The 15,952-nt window shown below is 52.8% G+C and overlaps 1 protein-coding gene across 4 annotated transcripts in view; it reads right to left on the bottom strand.

The window, feature by feature from the left end:
- AGAP3 (ArfGAP with GTPase domain, ankyrin repeat and PH domain 3) overlaps positions 1–15,952 on the bottom strand; it is a 243,096-nt gene that overhangs the window by 118,192 nt on the left and 108,952 nt on the right. For all 4 annotated transcript variants that reach the window (XM_038388865.2, XM_038388867.2, XM_043509842.1 and 1 more), the window contains exons 3-6: positions 12,491–12,578; positions 12,149–12,234; positions 11,691–11,832; positions 9,808–9,942 (exon numbers count right to left, since the gene is read on the bottom strand). In XM_038388865.2, coding sequence (XP_038244793.1) covers positions 9,808–9,942; positions 11,691–11,832; positions 12,149–12,234; positions 12,491–12,578 — 451 coding nt within the window. The remainder of the gene's footprint in view (positions 1–9,807; positions 9,943–11,690; positions 11,833–12,148; positions 12,235–12,490; positions 12,579–15,952) is intronic.

The raw sequence follows: 15,952 nt of genomic DNA, 5'->3' as shown, positions 1-15,952 counted from the left end.
CTTCACCACCCTCCTAGTGAAATAGTGTTTCCTAATATCCAACCTAGACCTCCCCCACTGCAACTTGAGACCATTGCTCCTTATTCTGTTACCTGCCACCAAGAACAGCTGAGCTCCATCCTCTTTGGAACCCCCCTTCAGGTAGTTGAAGGCTACTATCAAATCCCCCCTCATTCTTCTCTTATGCAGACTAAATAATTTCACACTTGAGTTCCTTCAAAACTCTTGGGTGCATATCGTCTGGTCCTGGTGGCTTATTACTGTTTAGTTTATCAATTTGTTCCAAAACCTGCTCTAATGACACCTCAATTTGGGACAATTCCTCAGATTTGTCACCTAAAAAGAAAGGCTCAGGTGTGGGAATCTCCCTCACATCCTCAGCCATGAAGACCGATGCAAAGAATTCATTTAGTTACTCTGCAATGGCCTTATTGTCCTTGAGTGCTCCTTTAGCATCTCGATCATCCAGTGGCCCCACTGGTTGTTTAGCAGGCTTCCTGCTTCTGATCTACTTAAAAAAATTTTTGCTATTATTTAAGTCTTTGGCTAACAGTTCTTCAAATTCTTTTTTGGCCTTCCTAATTATATTTTTACACTTCATTTGCCAGTGTTTATGCTTCTTTCTATTTTCCTCACTGGGATTTAACTTCCACTTTTTAAAGGATGCCTTTTTGCCTCTCACTGCTTCTTTTACTTTGTTGTTTAGCCACAGTGGTGCTTTTTGGTTCTCTATGTTTTTTAATTTGGGATACACATTGAGGTTGAGCCTCTATTATGGCGTCTTTAAAAAGTTTCCATGCAGCTTGCAGAGATTTCACTTTTGGTGCTGTACCTTTTAATTTCTGTTTCACTAACCTCCTCATTTTTGTGTAGTTCCCCTTTCTGAAATTAAAAGCTACAGTGGTGGGCTGCTGTGGTGTTTTCCCTGCCACAAGGATGTTAAATTTAATTATATTATGGTCACTGTTACCAAGCGGTCAAGTTCTATTCACCTCTTGGACCTGATCCTGTGCTCACTTAGGACTAAATCAAGAATTGCCTCTCCTCTGGTGGGTTCCAGGACCAGCTGCTCCAAGGAGCAGTCATTTAAGGTGTCAAGAAACTTTAACTCTGCATCCCATCCTGAGGTGATATGTACCCAGTCAATATGGGGATAGCTGAAATCCCCCATTATTATTGAGTTTTTTATTTTAATAGCCTCTCTAATCAACCTGAACATTTCATAGTCACTACCCAAAATCCTGATCAGGTGGTCTTATGTACTTATGTTCTTATAATAGCGGAGAGATAACCAGGAGCACTGAAGGGGGTCAGGTGGGGAGGGGCTGAGCAGTGATGGATGGGGAGCAGGGACTAGCAGGACATGGGGAGAGACACATTGCTGCGCACTCAGACAAGATCGTAACTGCTCCTTCATCCAACGCTAAGGGCAGCTCTCCCCGAGCCGGCAGCATCGGGCCCCAGAGCACACGCTGCTTACCTGCTCTAGCGGGCTCCTCCTCCTGCCAAACTGGCTTGGTCACTGTTTCTGCTACTGTGTCCAGTTCCAGAGACTCAATGAACAGATCCTGGCATCCCAGCAATATCTCAACCACACCCCTTGTCTCTGTGCTCCCCATTTCACAGACCCAGCACTCTCTCCTCAGGATCCTGCGGTCTATGGCCGCAGCAGTGCAGGAAGGCTTTGTGCTGTCCCGCTGCATCTCAGGCTGGCAGAAAACGAACATTTAGAATTCATTCCAGAGAGCTGAGGGGTCATAGAATCATAGAATCATAGAATATCAGGGTTGGAAGGGACCCCAGAAGGTCATCTAGTCCAACCCCCTGCTCAAAGCAGGACCAAGTCCCAGTTAAATCATCCCAGCCAGGGCTTTGTCAAGCCTGACCTTAAAAACCTCTAAGGAAGGAGATTCTACCACCTCCCTAGGTAACGCATTCCAGTGTTTCACCACCCTCTTAGTGAAAAAGTTTTTCCTAATATCCAATCTAAACCTCCCCCATTGCAACTTGAGACCATTACTCCTCGTTCTGTCATCTGCTACCATTGAGAACAGTCTAGAGCCATCCTCTTTGAAACCCCCTTTCAGGTAGTTGAAAGCAGCTATCAAATCCCCCCTCATTCTTCTCTTCTGCAGACTAAACAATCCCAGCTCCCTCAGCCTCTCCTCATAAGTCATGTGCTCTAGACCCCTAATCATTTTTGTTGCCCTTCGCTGTACTCTTTCCAATTTATCCACATCCTTCTTGTAGTGTGGGGCCCAAAACTGGACACAGTACTCCAGATGAGGCCTCACCAGTGTCGAATAGAGGGGAACAATCACGTCCCTCGATCTGCTCGCTATGCCCCTACTTATACATCCCAAAATGCCATTGGCCTTCTTGGCAACAAGGGCACACTGCTGACTCATATCCAGCTTCTCGTCCACTGTCACCCCTAGGTCCTTTTCCGCAGAACTGCTGCCGAGCCATTCGGTCCCTAGTCTGTAGCGGTGCATTGGATTCTTCCATCCTAAGTGCAGGACCCTGCACTTATCCTTATTGAACCTCATTAGATTTCTTTTGGCCCAATCTTCCAATTTGTCTAGGTCCTTCTGTATCCTATCCCTCCCCTCCAGCGTATCTACCACTCCTCCCAGTTTAGTATCATCCGCAAATTTGCTGAGAGTGCAATCCACACCATCCTCCAGATCATTTATGAAGATATTGAACAAAACGGGCCCCAGGACCGACCCCTGGGGCACTCCACTTGACACCGGCTGCCAACTAGACATGGAGCCATTGATCACTACCCGTTGAGCCCGACAATCTAGCCAGCTTTCTACCCACCTTATAGTGCATTCATCCAGCCCATACTTCCTTAACTTGCTGACAAGAATGCTGTGGGAGACCGTGTCAAAAGCTTTGCTAAAGTCAAAAGTCCCGCTGCTTCACCCCTGCTACCCTGACCCTAACACACCAGAACCGATGACCCTACCCTTCTCCACAGCTCTCCAGAGCCCAGAGCAGAACAGAGCAGAGCAGAGTGAATTCAGCATAGCCTGTCTCCCCGTTGCCTGCACATCGGTTACCGTTAGCCGCACACTCAAAGGAAGGCCTCCAAGACATGTCAGCAACCGGAGTAGAAGGGAATCATCATCATTCAGGATGTTGTTGGCAAAATGGTGACAAAAATTGAGTTCCATGGCACCTGCAGTGCTATTGCACATGGAGGAGACCGTAGAAAACTTGATCCCTGTGCAGCAGAGTGAAGGAAGCAGACCAGACGGGTCACAGACTCATAACGTTTAATCTTAGAAAGGACCACAGATCATCTGACCTCCTATGTCTGACGGATCATTCTGTTTCACCCTGAGACCCCTGCATTGAACCCAGTCACTGGCACTTAGATAAAGCATCTTCCAGAAAGGCCCCTAGTCTGGATCTAGAGACATCCAGAAATGAGAACTCACCACTTCCCTGGGGAGTTTGTTGCCGTGGTTAATCGCATGTTAAAAATAAAAGGAGTACTTGTGGCACCTTAGAGACTAACAAATTTATTAGAGCATAAGCTTTCGTGAGCTACAGCTCACTTCATCGGATGCTGTAGCTCACGAAAGCTTATGCTCTAATAAATTTGTTAGTCTCTAAGGTGCCACAAGTACTCCTTTTCTTTTTGCGAATACAGACTAACATGGCTGCTACTCTGAAACTGTTAAAAATGTGTACCTCATTTCTAGTTTGAATGTGTCAGGTTTCAGCTTCCAGCCAGTGTTCTGCCTGTCTCCACTAGAGTATAGAGCCCTCTAGTGCCCAGGTACTTCTACACTGTAATCAAGTCACTTCTCAGTCATCTTTGTGAGAAGCTACACAAATTGAGCTCCTGGGGCCTCTCACTGCCAGGCATTTTCTCCAGCCCGTGAATCATTTCTCTCTCTTTTCTGAACCCTCTGCAGCTTTTAAAAATGTGGACACCAGAACTGGTTGCAGTGTTCCCGTATCAGTCTCACCAACTCTGTACAGAGGTAACATCGCTTCCCTACTCCTGTTCCTGTTTATACATGCAAAGATCGCACTAATGCTCTTGCCTAGCATCACACTGGAAACTCATAGACTAAGTCCAGAAGAGACCTCATCATCATCTAGTCTGATCTCCTCCGACACCAATCTTCAAGTTGTCCACACATTTTATCAGCATTAATTTTATATGGACTTCCAGGTCGCTGATGAAAATGTTGACTAGCGTTGGGCCAAGTACCAATCCCTGTGGACCCCACCATTCAATGGTAACTCTCTATTGATAACTACATTTTAGATTTCAGAGTAGCAGCCGTGTTAGTCTGTATTCGCAAAAAGAAAAGGAGTACTTGTGGCACCTTAGAGACTAACAAATTTATTAGAGCATAAGCTTTCGTGAGCTACAGCTCACTTCATCGGATGCATTTGGTGGAAAAAACTTTTTCCACCAAATGCATCCGATGAAGTGAGCTGTAGCTCACGAAAGCTTATGCTCTAATAAATTTGTTAGTCTCTAAGGTGCCACAAGTACTCCTTTTCTTTTTACATTTTAGATATCAGCCAGCTCTTGATCCATCTGATGTGCACTTCACTGATACTGGATAGTGCTGACATTTTAATCAGAATGTCGCATGTGGGCTGTAATAATTGGGCCTACAAATTAATTCTCATTGTAAGAAGTGATTGAAAGTTCACAAAATGTCACAATAAGCTAAAACAAATAATTTTGGTGGGAAAAGGTACAAAAGGGAGACAGAAAAACTGAATTAGTTCAAACAAAAAGCCTGCTGACATAACTCAAGGACTATGTTAAAAACATGTCTGGTAAACAAGACTGTGTGAGATCGAAAATCAGTGAACCAAAATTGGCATGTCAGCAATTAGGCCCAGCTGATGGGCAAAACAATGAGAGGATGGGCTATTCCACCCACCACCTCCTTTTCAGGCCCTTAATGAAAGAGACTTTGGGGGGGAAATTGGTGACTGGAGCATGCTTCATCCACATGACTGCCTCCCCCACCGTCTGCTGGGACCCCAGACCATCTAATCCTGAGAGATGTGCTGGCCAGACTGGGCCACAGAGAGGGAGCCAGATGACACCAGCGCCAGATATTCCCGAATGCCACCTGCGATGTGAGACTTGGGCTCTTTCCCCCCCATCCTCCACGTGTCCTTCCCCTTCCCAACCTCACTCCTCCTTTTTCATAGCCCTCTCCTTTTCCCTTCTGTCTAACAGGAGACCGGCTTGGCTGGCCAAAACGGGGTATTTTGCAACACGGCCACAGCCTGAGACCTGAAAGAGGCAGCTAAAAGCGATGGCCTGACAGCCTGTTCCTGGTACAAGTTTGCAAGGCCTCAGAGTGGCTGATCAGACTACGCACTGGCCCGTTTCTCCAGCAGGAGGAGGGTGCAAGTGAAAATTGACAGCTAACACAGAAGCTGCATTTTCTCTCCCTTTGCTTTTCTCTCCCCTTTCACGTGTGTTTGCCTTGTTTTATCTTTTAGGAAATGGGATCAGACTTTAGCAACAATAGCAACAACCACCGCTTTAGCTCATCTATCTAACTATGTCTGTGTTCCATTATTACCATCTGTGATACCATCTCAGTGACGGTCAAACAAGGATTCCTTCTAAAATCTCCCCCCAGCTAAAGGGAAAGGGACAAGGAATGTTGTTAAAATGAGAGCCTGATTTAATACTTAACATTTCGGGTGCTGTAACTATTATTCCTTCTTTTCTGTGGCTTTAATACAAGGTTAACAGGAGTTTTTAATGGAGTGTTTGCCATGGTGCTAAGCAGGCTGCGGTCTCTGGATACCAAACCTCAAACCTTGTTTAAAGCTGTTTTATGTTGGACAGCGACTGGGTCGTGCTTACACCTTACACTGTGTCCCAAGCCTCGGTTTGCCAGAAGCTGGGAGTGGGCGACAGAGGACAGATCACTGGATGATTCCCTGTTCTGTTCATTCCCTCTGGGGCACCTGGCACTCGCTGATGTCGGAAGACAGGATCCTGGACTAGATGGACCTTTGGTCTGACCCAGTAGGGCCATTCTTACATTTGGCCCACATAGTCCATCTAAATCCATACAAGAAGTATGAGGGGCTGCTCCACAGGGAGACGGCATGCAGCAGGCTGGAGTGTCAATCTAAAGCAGACTAGCCTGACGCACACTAACTGGCCAAGCAGGCCCTGCTGCCGTGCAGTACTGGCGCTGGAGTGCGCTCTGACCTACTGCCGTGTCAGCCCTCGGGGACCGATAGGGCGCTGTGCAGCAGGCTAGGTTTCTCTAGATTTACACCCAGCTTGCTGCGCACTGAAGGCATGTCTACACGTACAGCGCTGCAGCGGCACCAATATGGCGCATCTGGCAAAAACACGCGATGCCGACAGGAGAGAGCTCTTCCGTCGCTATAATAAAACCACCTCCATGAGCGGCAGGAGCTGTGTTGGCGGGAGAAGCTCTCTTGCTGACAGCACTGTGCACACCGGCACTTCTGGTGGTGTAACTCATGTCGTTCAGGGGGCGGTTTAGTCACACCCAAGTGACATCAGTTATGCCAACCCAGGCTACATCTACACTACAGCCTCCATATGGACACGCCCTAAGCCCTGCTCTATGCTACCTACTTATGTCGGTATAGCTACATTACAAGGCGCTTATCACTATCTCGATGGGAGCGCTTCTCCTGCCAATCTAGCTACTGCCTCTCGGGGAGGTGGGACACCTTCGCCAACACCTCACCCATCGACGTAGGAGCATCTTCATTAAGTGTGACGGGGCGGAGCTGCACCAGGACAGTTCTGTAAGTGGAGACAAAGCTTTACGTCTGATGCCTTGCAAATGCCAAGTCTTGTACATACACAATCACCTTTATCAAGCACTCTTGGAATCTCATCCTAGAATGACACCAGGTGTGTTTGAGGAGACCTATTTTCCATAAACCCATCTCGACTGGCATTAATGATATTCCTTCGATTTATCCAACGAATCCTGTCTCACTTTCTCCAGGACGGGTGCCAGGCTAATGGGCCCACATCATCCCTCTTGCCTTTCTGAATATTGGCACAACAGTGATACTCCTCCAGTCTCCTGGAATGTCCCCAGCATTCTAAGATTTATTAAAAACTATCAACTGTGGGTCAGAGATCTCCTCAGCCAGCCCTGGTAGGACTGCTGGATGCCTGTTATCTGGGCCTGCTGATCTGAACTTGTTTATCCCTAGCAGATATTGGCTACTAACAGAGCTAGGCAGGCCTGGCCAGTGCACCATGGGATGGTAGTGGGAGGACAGTTTGCACGCCGGGGCTATGAGACCAGTGATCCCCTTCCATCCAGGCCCTGCACTAGTGGAAGGGGAAGCAAATCTAACTCCCAGGGAGTGTGATCTCACTGTGCAACGTGCAGACAAGTGTGCTCCGGGTAGTGCAAGCACACAGTGGTTAGTGTCACCTCTCTAGTGTCGGTAATGCTTCACCAGGTCTGCTGCTCTGCTGTCTGCCCCACTCACTCCCGGCCCACAGCCCCGTGTCCCGGGGCATTACTGCATGTTCTGGCTCAGCTCCCCTAGCATTGCAGTCACCAGCTCAGCTCCACGGCTGGAAGCCCTCGTGCAGGTGATGCCCAGGCATCCGTGGGTGCGGTAGCCAGGGAGTCACAGATGGCCGCACTCAGCAGGGTTAGCCTGCATTGGGGCTGAAACACCAGGAGCCCTTGCTACAACCCAGCACTCTCCATGCCCCATTCTGCTATTTCCTTCCAAGGCATCTCACCCCCTCTGGATCACTTCCCGGGCTTGACTGCGTTTGCTGCTCCTCCCGGCAGACCAACACCTTGCAGCGTCCTTCCAGATCACGACTGAAAACCCAGCCCCAACACTTTGCCAACACTGCCCCCAAGTCCTCCCAGCCCCAGGAGGGAGCTTAGGGTCACGAGCCCCACTTCACAGGCTGAGAGGTGAAGCAACTTGCCCAAAGGTAGTCAGTGTCTGTGCTGGGCTGGGCTGGCAGCCCTGTGGCCCACATTAGACACCTTCTTCAACTCACCCCTTTGTTGCGGATCCGTATCTGCTGAACTGCCCTGCAGCCAGCCCCGGCCCAAGGCAGAGGGCCGTGCCCCAGCTGATTTCAATGAATTTCCAAGTCAGATTTAGTGACACCAGGTACCAGACACTTCCCATGAACCTGCTTCCCTTTGGATCCTGTCCAGAAACAACTTAGTTTGTCAGGCCAGATCTCCCCCTGCGAGCCCCTCCACACTGCTCACACTCCAGGGGCTCACACCTACTCTCTCCCACTGTTCTAGAGAGAGGGTGAGACATGCAGGCAGGTGCCAGCTGTCACGGACACTTCACCTGGAGCTGAAACTGGGGTGCAGACTGGCGTGTCCCAAGTGCACGAATTGGCAGTGTCTGGTAAATTCAGTTAGCCAGTTCCCATAATCTCCCAGAACACACCTTGCCCAGGCCCACTGGCCTGTGTCGTCAGATGATCCCTTATCCATGTTTCATCCAGGTCTCCACTACAACCTAACTGTCCAGACCTCCTCTTGATAGCAGGCTCTGGATCCCAGCCATTTTAGAGCCATCACTTCTGCCACCCCCTCTTGGCCATAGCATGCTCTCTCTAGGTCAGTCCATCCCACATATCTGGATGACCCCTCGGTAGGAAGTCATTTAGCCTAATGGCAGTGAAGCAGTATGGTCAGAGCAGTGTTTCTTGGGGGGGGGGGGGGGATGTCAGCACTCCCTAGGAGTCCTAAAGCACTGAACGCTTGATTACAATCTAAAGCAAAGAAAATCTGGCTCCTCCCCACCCTGCACACACGGCCTGTCAAGACCAAGTATTCCCTGCCAGCCTCCCAAAGGCGCACGATTCAATACCAGGGTTATCACTGCTACACTTCCTTTTCTTACTTCAATGGGTCCTGTCACCGAGAAGGTGAATCCCCAAACCCTAACCCTCAGCTCTTGGATAGCCCTTTCCCTGGAGCACAAGAGGCTTTGCAGAGGGGGAGCAGGATCATTACCTATCTTACAAAAGGGGAAGGACTCACCCAGTTAGTGACAGTCAGCCGGGGCCCTGCCCACTAGACCACGCTTCCCTCTTCTAGGACCAAGCGAGAAAGAAATCAAGCCTGGCTGCAGTGGATTGCATTGCACCATTGTGTTCCTTGCAGCTCCACTTCAGCTGCCCCTTGCTCCAACAAGCCTCTCCCATGTCAGCAGTGCACTGTCCTTTCCAGACCTCCTTCCATGCCACCCTCTAGGCCTGCAGCCCCTTCCTTTGGGGGCACAATTCTCCTCCTCCCATTCCCCTGCACGCAGCTCCAATCCATCCAGCCACACAGCTCTGTGCAGGCTGTCCCGCTGGGCTCCCTGCCAAGCTCACCCTGGAGAGACGGGGTGGGAAGGGAGAGCAGCCTTTGCAGCGTCTCTCCCAAGGAAGGCTCCCAAGCAAGCCCCTGGAGCCCTCTGCTCCGTGCAAGTGACAGCAGCAGCATTTTACCCCAGCTGTTTCCGTGCTCTGTTGCCTTAGTCGGAGCAGCTTCTCTGGCCAGCAGTTTGGCTGCTCCCCTCCCCACAGCATGTCTAGATATAAAGGATTCAAGTGGATTTTCTCCCTGCCTCCCACCCATTTCTCCAGCCTCGCAATCCCTTTGCCTCACACAGGCCCTCTGGGAGAGACAAGCACTCCAGCGAGCCAGTCACAGGCATCCGGGGCTGCAAGTGCCAGAGCCCCGTATCTGCCGGAGAGTGAGGGGGCAGGGACAGGCGCTGCGCTGCTCTGCTCCGCCCCAGGGCTGCAGTTACCATCCTGGAAGACTCTCTCGACGTTCAGGCCATAGGTGGCACAGGTCTCGTAGTACGTGCAACGCTTCAAATCGTTGGAGAGTTTGCGGGCCCGAGAGTCATCGATGACTCGTGGATTTGTGGCACTGATAGCATCTAGAAACCAGAGAGAGGAAGAATTAGAAAACGGGTTTCCATGCCCCCATCCCACCCTGGAGCCCCCCAAAATACCAGGGTCCCACAGCACATTCCTAGGGTACCCTCCAGCCCCATCTAGGGCTGGGAGAACCAGCTCCAAAGCCCAGGCCCCTTCTGTCCCGGGCTGAGATAGCCGGGTTCCATAGCACGTTACTGGAAACCTGGCAGCCCTCGTCCTCCCCACCACGCCTGCCTCCAGATCCCCTGGTTCCACAGCCCACCCCGGGGGCCCGAGGACTTGGGTCAGGAAGTTACTGTCTTCGCTGTGCTGCCCACTCTGCAGACACCACTGACGATTCTCCTCTAGCTTTAATTCCTTGTAGCCTGACCCTAGGAATTTCTGTACTCCCCTCCTTCATGGGGAACTTGATCTTGCTGGCTTAGTACACCCTCCTCAAGCACTGGAGCTCTGCTACAGCACCCCACTGCCACATCCTCCAGCCCCCACTGCCACTCCCATGCCCGGAACAACGCCCCCCGGCCTCTGGCAATCCCACTCCCCACCCGCCCCTGCCCTTCTCTCTACAATCAAAGGCACATATCAAAGGGCTGTCCATGCCGAAGTCCTCCACCCCTCCCGCCTCCATCCCCCTGCCCTGCATGTGTGCTGGCTAATGTATGCAGGACCCTGCAAGGCAGGACTCTGCCTCATGGCTGCATGAAGCATCCTGCGTGAGGCAGTGGCAGTAACGCTAACACTAGCTCTAGGCCACTGCAGTCTGAGAGGTGTTGCTACCACCAAGGCTTGAAAGCCCAAGCCACAGCCTGAGCCGCCATGCCCACAGGATACCTGGAGCCCGCGAGCACCAGGCCAGCTGCCAGGCTGGGATGCTGGCTGCCAGCTGCAGGCTAACATGGACGTACCACAGGCTCCTCGTTCGCCCCCTTCTGCTGCAAAACAGCCAGCTTCTGCCTTGTGCCCCCGATTCTGACCGAAGGGAAAGCTCCTCCCAGCTCCAATCCCCTGGCCAGCCTGGCCCACGGGAGCCCCCATGCACCCAGTCACCTTCCCCCGAACCCACTGTGCCAGCCTGGACAGGTCTGTCAGGACTCATCTCCTCCTCTGCACCTAGCACTGGCAGGACCTGGAGAAGTTTCCCCGTCCCCACCGCCTTCAGTCTCTGCCCAGGGCCCCGAGAGATTCATTCGCCTATCACACCGGCCTTTGCTGGGCCATGTGGGCCTGCTTGGGCTGAGATCCTAGGCAAGCCCCTGGGTGCAGCCCTGAGACCCCCTCTCCACCCTCTGCCTGACTCCAACCTCCTGCGAGGGGTACTGAGTCAGGGGGGCCACGGTTTGGGGTGGGTGTGGGGGGGAGGTGCCAAGACACCTCAGGGGGGCCCAGAGTCGGGATGGGGGTGAGGGGATGTGCCGGGATGCCTCAGCATGGCCCAGAGTGGGGGTGGTGGACGTGCCAGGACACCTCAGGGTGGCCCAGAGCAGGGGTAGGGGTGGCCAGGATGCCTCAGGGTGCCCGGGGTGTGGCGGGAGGGAGAGGCAGCAGCTGGCACCGTGTGCCATGGTGTTTGATGTTCCCGGAGGGGCTTTGCCACCCCAGCGTAGGACAGGCTTGTTGGGGGGAGCAACTGGCCCTCCCAGAAGTGAAAGCCCAGGCCCCATACGGAGTCCCTGTGAGCCCCTTACAGGCACAGCTAGCCCTGGCATGCCGGGGTGTCCCGGCAGCGCTCGCCCTGGGTCCCTCTCACCTTGCGTCCCCACCAGGACCATGGGCACCTCGGCCGTGCTGCGGTAGCTGCAGAGCCGCAGGTAGTAATTATACACTGTCTGGAAGCTGATCTCGTCCTCCAGGCTGAAGACAAATACCACGGCGTCCACCCAGGCGGCAAACTGGAGGAGACACCCGTCATCAGCCCAGCGCCTGCCCCACTGAGCCCCTGCCCCACGCCCTGCAGCCACGCTCCCTGCAGCCCAGCGCCCCTCACACTGCACTGGGGTCAGCACCCCGTGCTGATCCCACCATTCACTCCCTGAAGTTTTTAAGCGTTTCCTGGTCTCCCATCAACCCTGTTGTGAGACACAAACCCCTGACGCCTCTTCCCGAACTGGAGGCCAGCAGCCTCCTCTCCTTCCCCAGAAGCTCTCTACTCCTTGCACAGGGCTCTCAAGGGGCAGGATTAGTGCGGGGGAGAGGGGGGGATCTTACCTGGAGCTCAGGGGGGCCCCCTTCATCTCGAATCAGCAACAGGTAACTCTGACCATCCACTACGATCTCCTTCTTAAATCGGCCACCTGGGGACAAGGCAAAGCAGTGCACTGAGCCGGGGGGGGGGGGGGAGGGAATGGAGGGCGCACGCCTCCAGGGACACACCTGATGAAAGGCAGCCAGGTAGGCAGGCGCCTGGGAGCAGCTGTAAGGCTGGCATTGACCAGAGAGAAGTCTAGCTGTGGGGTCACTTCTTAAGCCAGGGACTAGGAGTCAGAGCCCATCTTCCCCTGCCCAGAGCTCAGCATGGGGATAGTCCTCAGGAGGGCAAGAGGCCCTTACCTTCTGGGGACTCCTCCTGCACGTATGTGCCAGTTAGGTAGCGATGCACCAAGGCCGACTTGCCGCTGGACAGGTTCCCCACGATGCCCTGCAACACAAATGTGTATGAAAGCGCCCTGCCCCCTCCGTGCTAATATCACTAGAGGGCCTGGCCCATCGACATGGGGCCAGCACATCAGCCAGGCCAGTGCGGGTGACACACACACTTACTGCTGGGGCAGCAAGGCCCACCTCAGAGGGCCCAGGCACTGCACACCCCAGCTTGCCATCCAGTGGCATTCATGGGTTCGCCAGGCGGATCACTGAACATCCTTGAACTGGATGGGAGCGAAGAGCAGATGCTGGAGCCCTGCTGGCTCAAGAGAGGGTGGCTGAATGCAAGTGGGCTTCCCTTTGTACTGCAGAACAGCTACAACTACAACCATGGCAGGCCCAGCACCAGCCGCCCCTCTACCGGCCCCCAGATCTCCCAGTGCTTTGATGGACACTTCTGCTGTCAAGTCACCGCCTGACCCACAGGGAAGGAGATCCTTCTCCCAGCCCACACACCAACCTCCCAAGGGCCACACAACCAGTCACACAGCTCCTGATGCAGAGAAAGAGAGAAAGCGTCAGGCTTTGGGTTTGGCCATAGTTGCTACCTGGGATCCCAGCAATGAGGTGTAAGATCTGCCCTTTCTCCGCCAGCAGCAGAGCACACATTTACAAGTGGGGCTGGCCGTGCTGCCTAGAGTTACGGTTGCCTGACACAACCCGTCATAAGCCCCAGTTTCCCGTTGCTAATGATTTTGCCGGACTTGAGCAGTATGGGCTGAGATTTGCCAAGTCGGTGCCTGCTTCTAGCTAGCTCATTCAGGGCGTCTCCATAATGCGGTTCTTTTGGAGAGCAAGCTCAGCTGCCAACAGGTAAAAACCATTTCTCTACAGAGCTCTCCTGCCTCCGGGGGCTGCAGCAGATACTAGAAAGTTGGCAAGAGGATAGTCCGGGGATCAGGGAGGCACCTTCCGCTGTCTCTGGGAAAACCCGGTCAGAGGTGGCCAAGTTCTAACCTGCAGAGCAGACAGTCCCCAACAGCACGTTCACGGCAGCTGGGTGTTGGCTTGCGCTTTCCTTTTCTGGGCTGTCCATGTGCACTAAGCACGCTCCTCCCACCCCGCTGAACCCTCCGCATGGCCCACAGAACAGCGCCCCGCATAAAGACAAAATGGACCCTTCACCTGCTGTACTCCCTCATCGAAATCCCCTGGCCTACGGAAAGCAGCACTTGGCAAGGAGTCAGGAGAAGGAGAGTTCTTACCTCACCACTTCTCCTGAGTGCTGTTCACTCTGTGCACCTCCCTTTCTGCTGACCAAGGCCTCGTTGCCCCACACTGGGAAGCAGGCCAGTATCAGCCTGCTCCTTTGCAGAGCTGGGTGCGTAACACAGCTGCTTAGCCCCGCCTGAGGTTAAGATTTTGTCATGAGTACTTTTAGTAAAAGTCACGGACAGGTTGTGGGTAACAAACAAAAAGTCACGGAAGCCTGTGATGTGTCCTTGGCTTTTGCTAAAAGTACCTGGGGGAGGGGGGGTATACTAAAAGTCAGAGCCCTGCCAGGGGCTGATTGCTGGCTGCTGCTCCTGCCCCAGCCACTGCTCCTGTGATGAAGGCTGACCCAGCCCAGTTGCTGCTTTGGCCCTGGGTGCTGCACCTGCAGCGGGGGCTGACCCAGCCGGGCCACAGCTCCTGCCCTAGTCTGCTACTCCTGGGCAGGGGCTGACAGTTGCTCCAGCCCCACCGCTGCGGCTGGCTGAAACTGAAGAAGTCATTAAGGTCCATTAAAGTCAAAGAATCTGTGACCTCTGACAGAATCGGATCCTTAGCCATGCTGCCTCGCAGAAAGAACCTGCACATCTTTGGCCTTAGCCATGCTGTCTGTAAAGTGAGGCTACTCATGTATAAATAACCCAGTGTGTTTTGCATCCTCCTCTAGTGGCTTCTTCACAGAAGATATAACCTACCACTGCTGTTAGCTAATGTAGTTCCTCTGTTAGCTCAAGTGGTAGAGGTTTGCACTGCACCCAGAAATTCTGAGTTCAAACCCTGCTGGTGACTGAGGCAAAGATGCTTACAGTTGTATATGAATGAATTTTTCCCTCAATTTTTCTTTTTTCAAAATAAATGCTAGGAAATTCCATCTCCATAGCTAGGAAAGCCGTGCACAGAACAAGGCATGGTCCTGAGGGAAACATAGCATATGATCACCCAAACAAACTCTGTGCCAGAGTAGACACCCCAGGGACGTGGGAAGGCTCATTTCTGGCATTTCCAAACTCCCAAGTGCTCAACTTGGTAAATTTGGTCACATTCTTTCCTGACAGGTTTGTGTGTGGATGGATAAATACAGCATCAAGGTGCTGCTCCACATCGTCCCTCCCCACCCACTGTGAGCCCAAACAGGCCTCATACTTGGAAGAACGGACAACCTGATAAAACTGGCTCAGGGTAACTCTGCAAGACAGGGTATGACGTTAAGCATATTAAGCTTAGTTTGTGTTTTTTGTTTATTATGCTAGGTTATCTGCTTTGCTAGATGTCACAGAGTCCCCAGGCGATGCTCTGGAACTGCTCCCTATGAAGCCAGTCAGGATTCTAGGGGAGCCTCCTCTCCCCAGGCAAGAAGCTTACACAACTTCCACCTTCCTGGGGCTGACCTCGGAGCATTCAGCATCCCCGTCCACACCGTGTGCTTCCCACCGTGAGTCCGCACCGGCGGGGCTCCAGGGGAAGCCAGAGAACCCTGCACCCAAAGTCTGCAGCCAGACATGACTCTCAGCCAGTAAAACAGAAGGTTTATTAGAAGACAGGAACCTGGTCTAAAACAGAGCTTGTAGGTACAGAGAACAGGACCCCTCAGTCAGGTCCGTCTTAGGAGCAGGAAGGCCAGAGCCCAGGTCTGGGCCTCCCTCCATTTCCCCAGCCAGCTCCAAACTGAAACTCTCCCACCCCTCCTCCAGCCTTTGTCTCTTTCTCCGGCCAGGAGGCACCTGATCTCTTTGTTCTCCAACACCTTCAGTTGGCACCTTTGCAGAGGAGGGGCCCAGGACATCAGTTGCCAGGAGACAGGGTGTCGGCCATTCTCTGTGCAGAATCACACTAGCCCCCTAGGGCTCTGCAACAATCACACCCCCTGATCCCCCCACCTAGAGATTTAAGAACTGCATAGGGGAAATTGAGGCACCCACACACTATTCAGAGGAAACATTAAGAACAGTCCCACTTCGTCACATCTCTCCCCCCTTCGAGACCGAACTGAGCGGGGTCACTGTAGCCGGTGACCTAGGGAAGTTCAAAGCCACCAACGTTCCCATGGATGCCCCAGCATCTCTCCCGTTCCTTGGTGGGAGTTACACCAGGCCCTTCCAGTTTCACACCCTCCCTTAGGTCAGGTGTGCTTGATGGCACTCGCAGGCCGCATGTGGG

The sequence above is a fragment of the Dermochelys coriacea genome, chromosome 2, assembly GCF_009764565.3.
Source record: "Dermochelys coriacea isolate rDerCor1 chromosome 2, rDerCor1.pri.v4, whole genome shotgun sequence".
NCBI classification, from domain to species: Eukaryota; Metazoa; Chordata; order Testudines; family Dermochelyidae; genus Dermochelys; species Dermochelys coriacea.
This window is presented reverse-complemented; position numbering and strand designations above follow the sequence as displayed.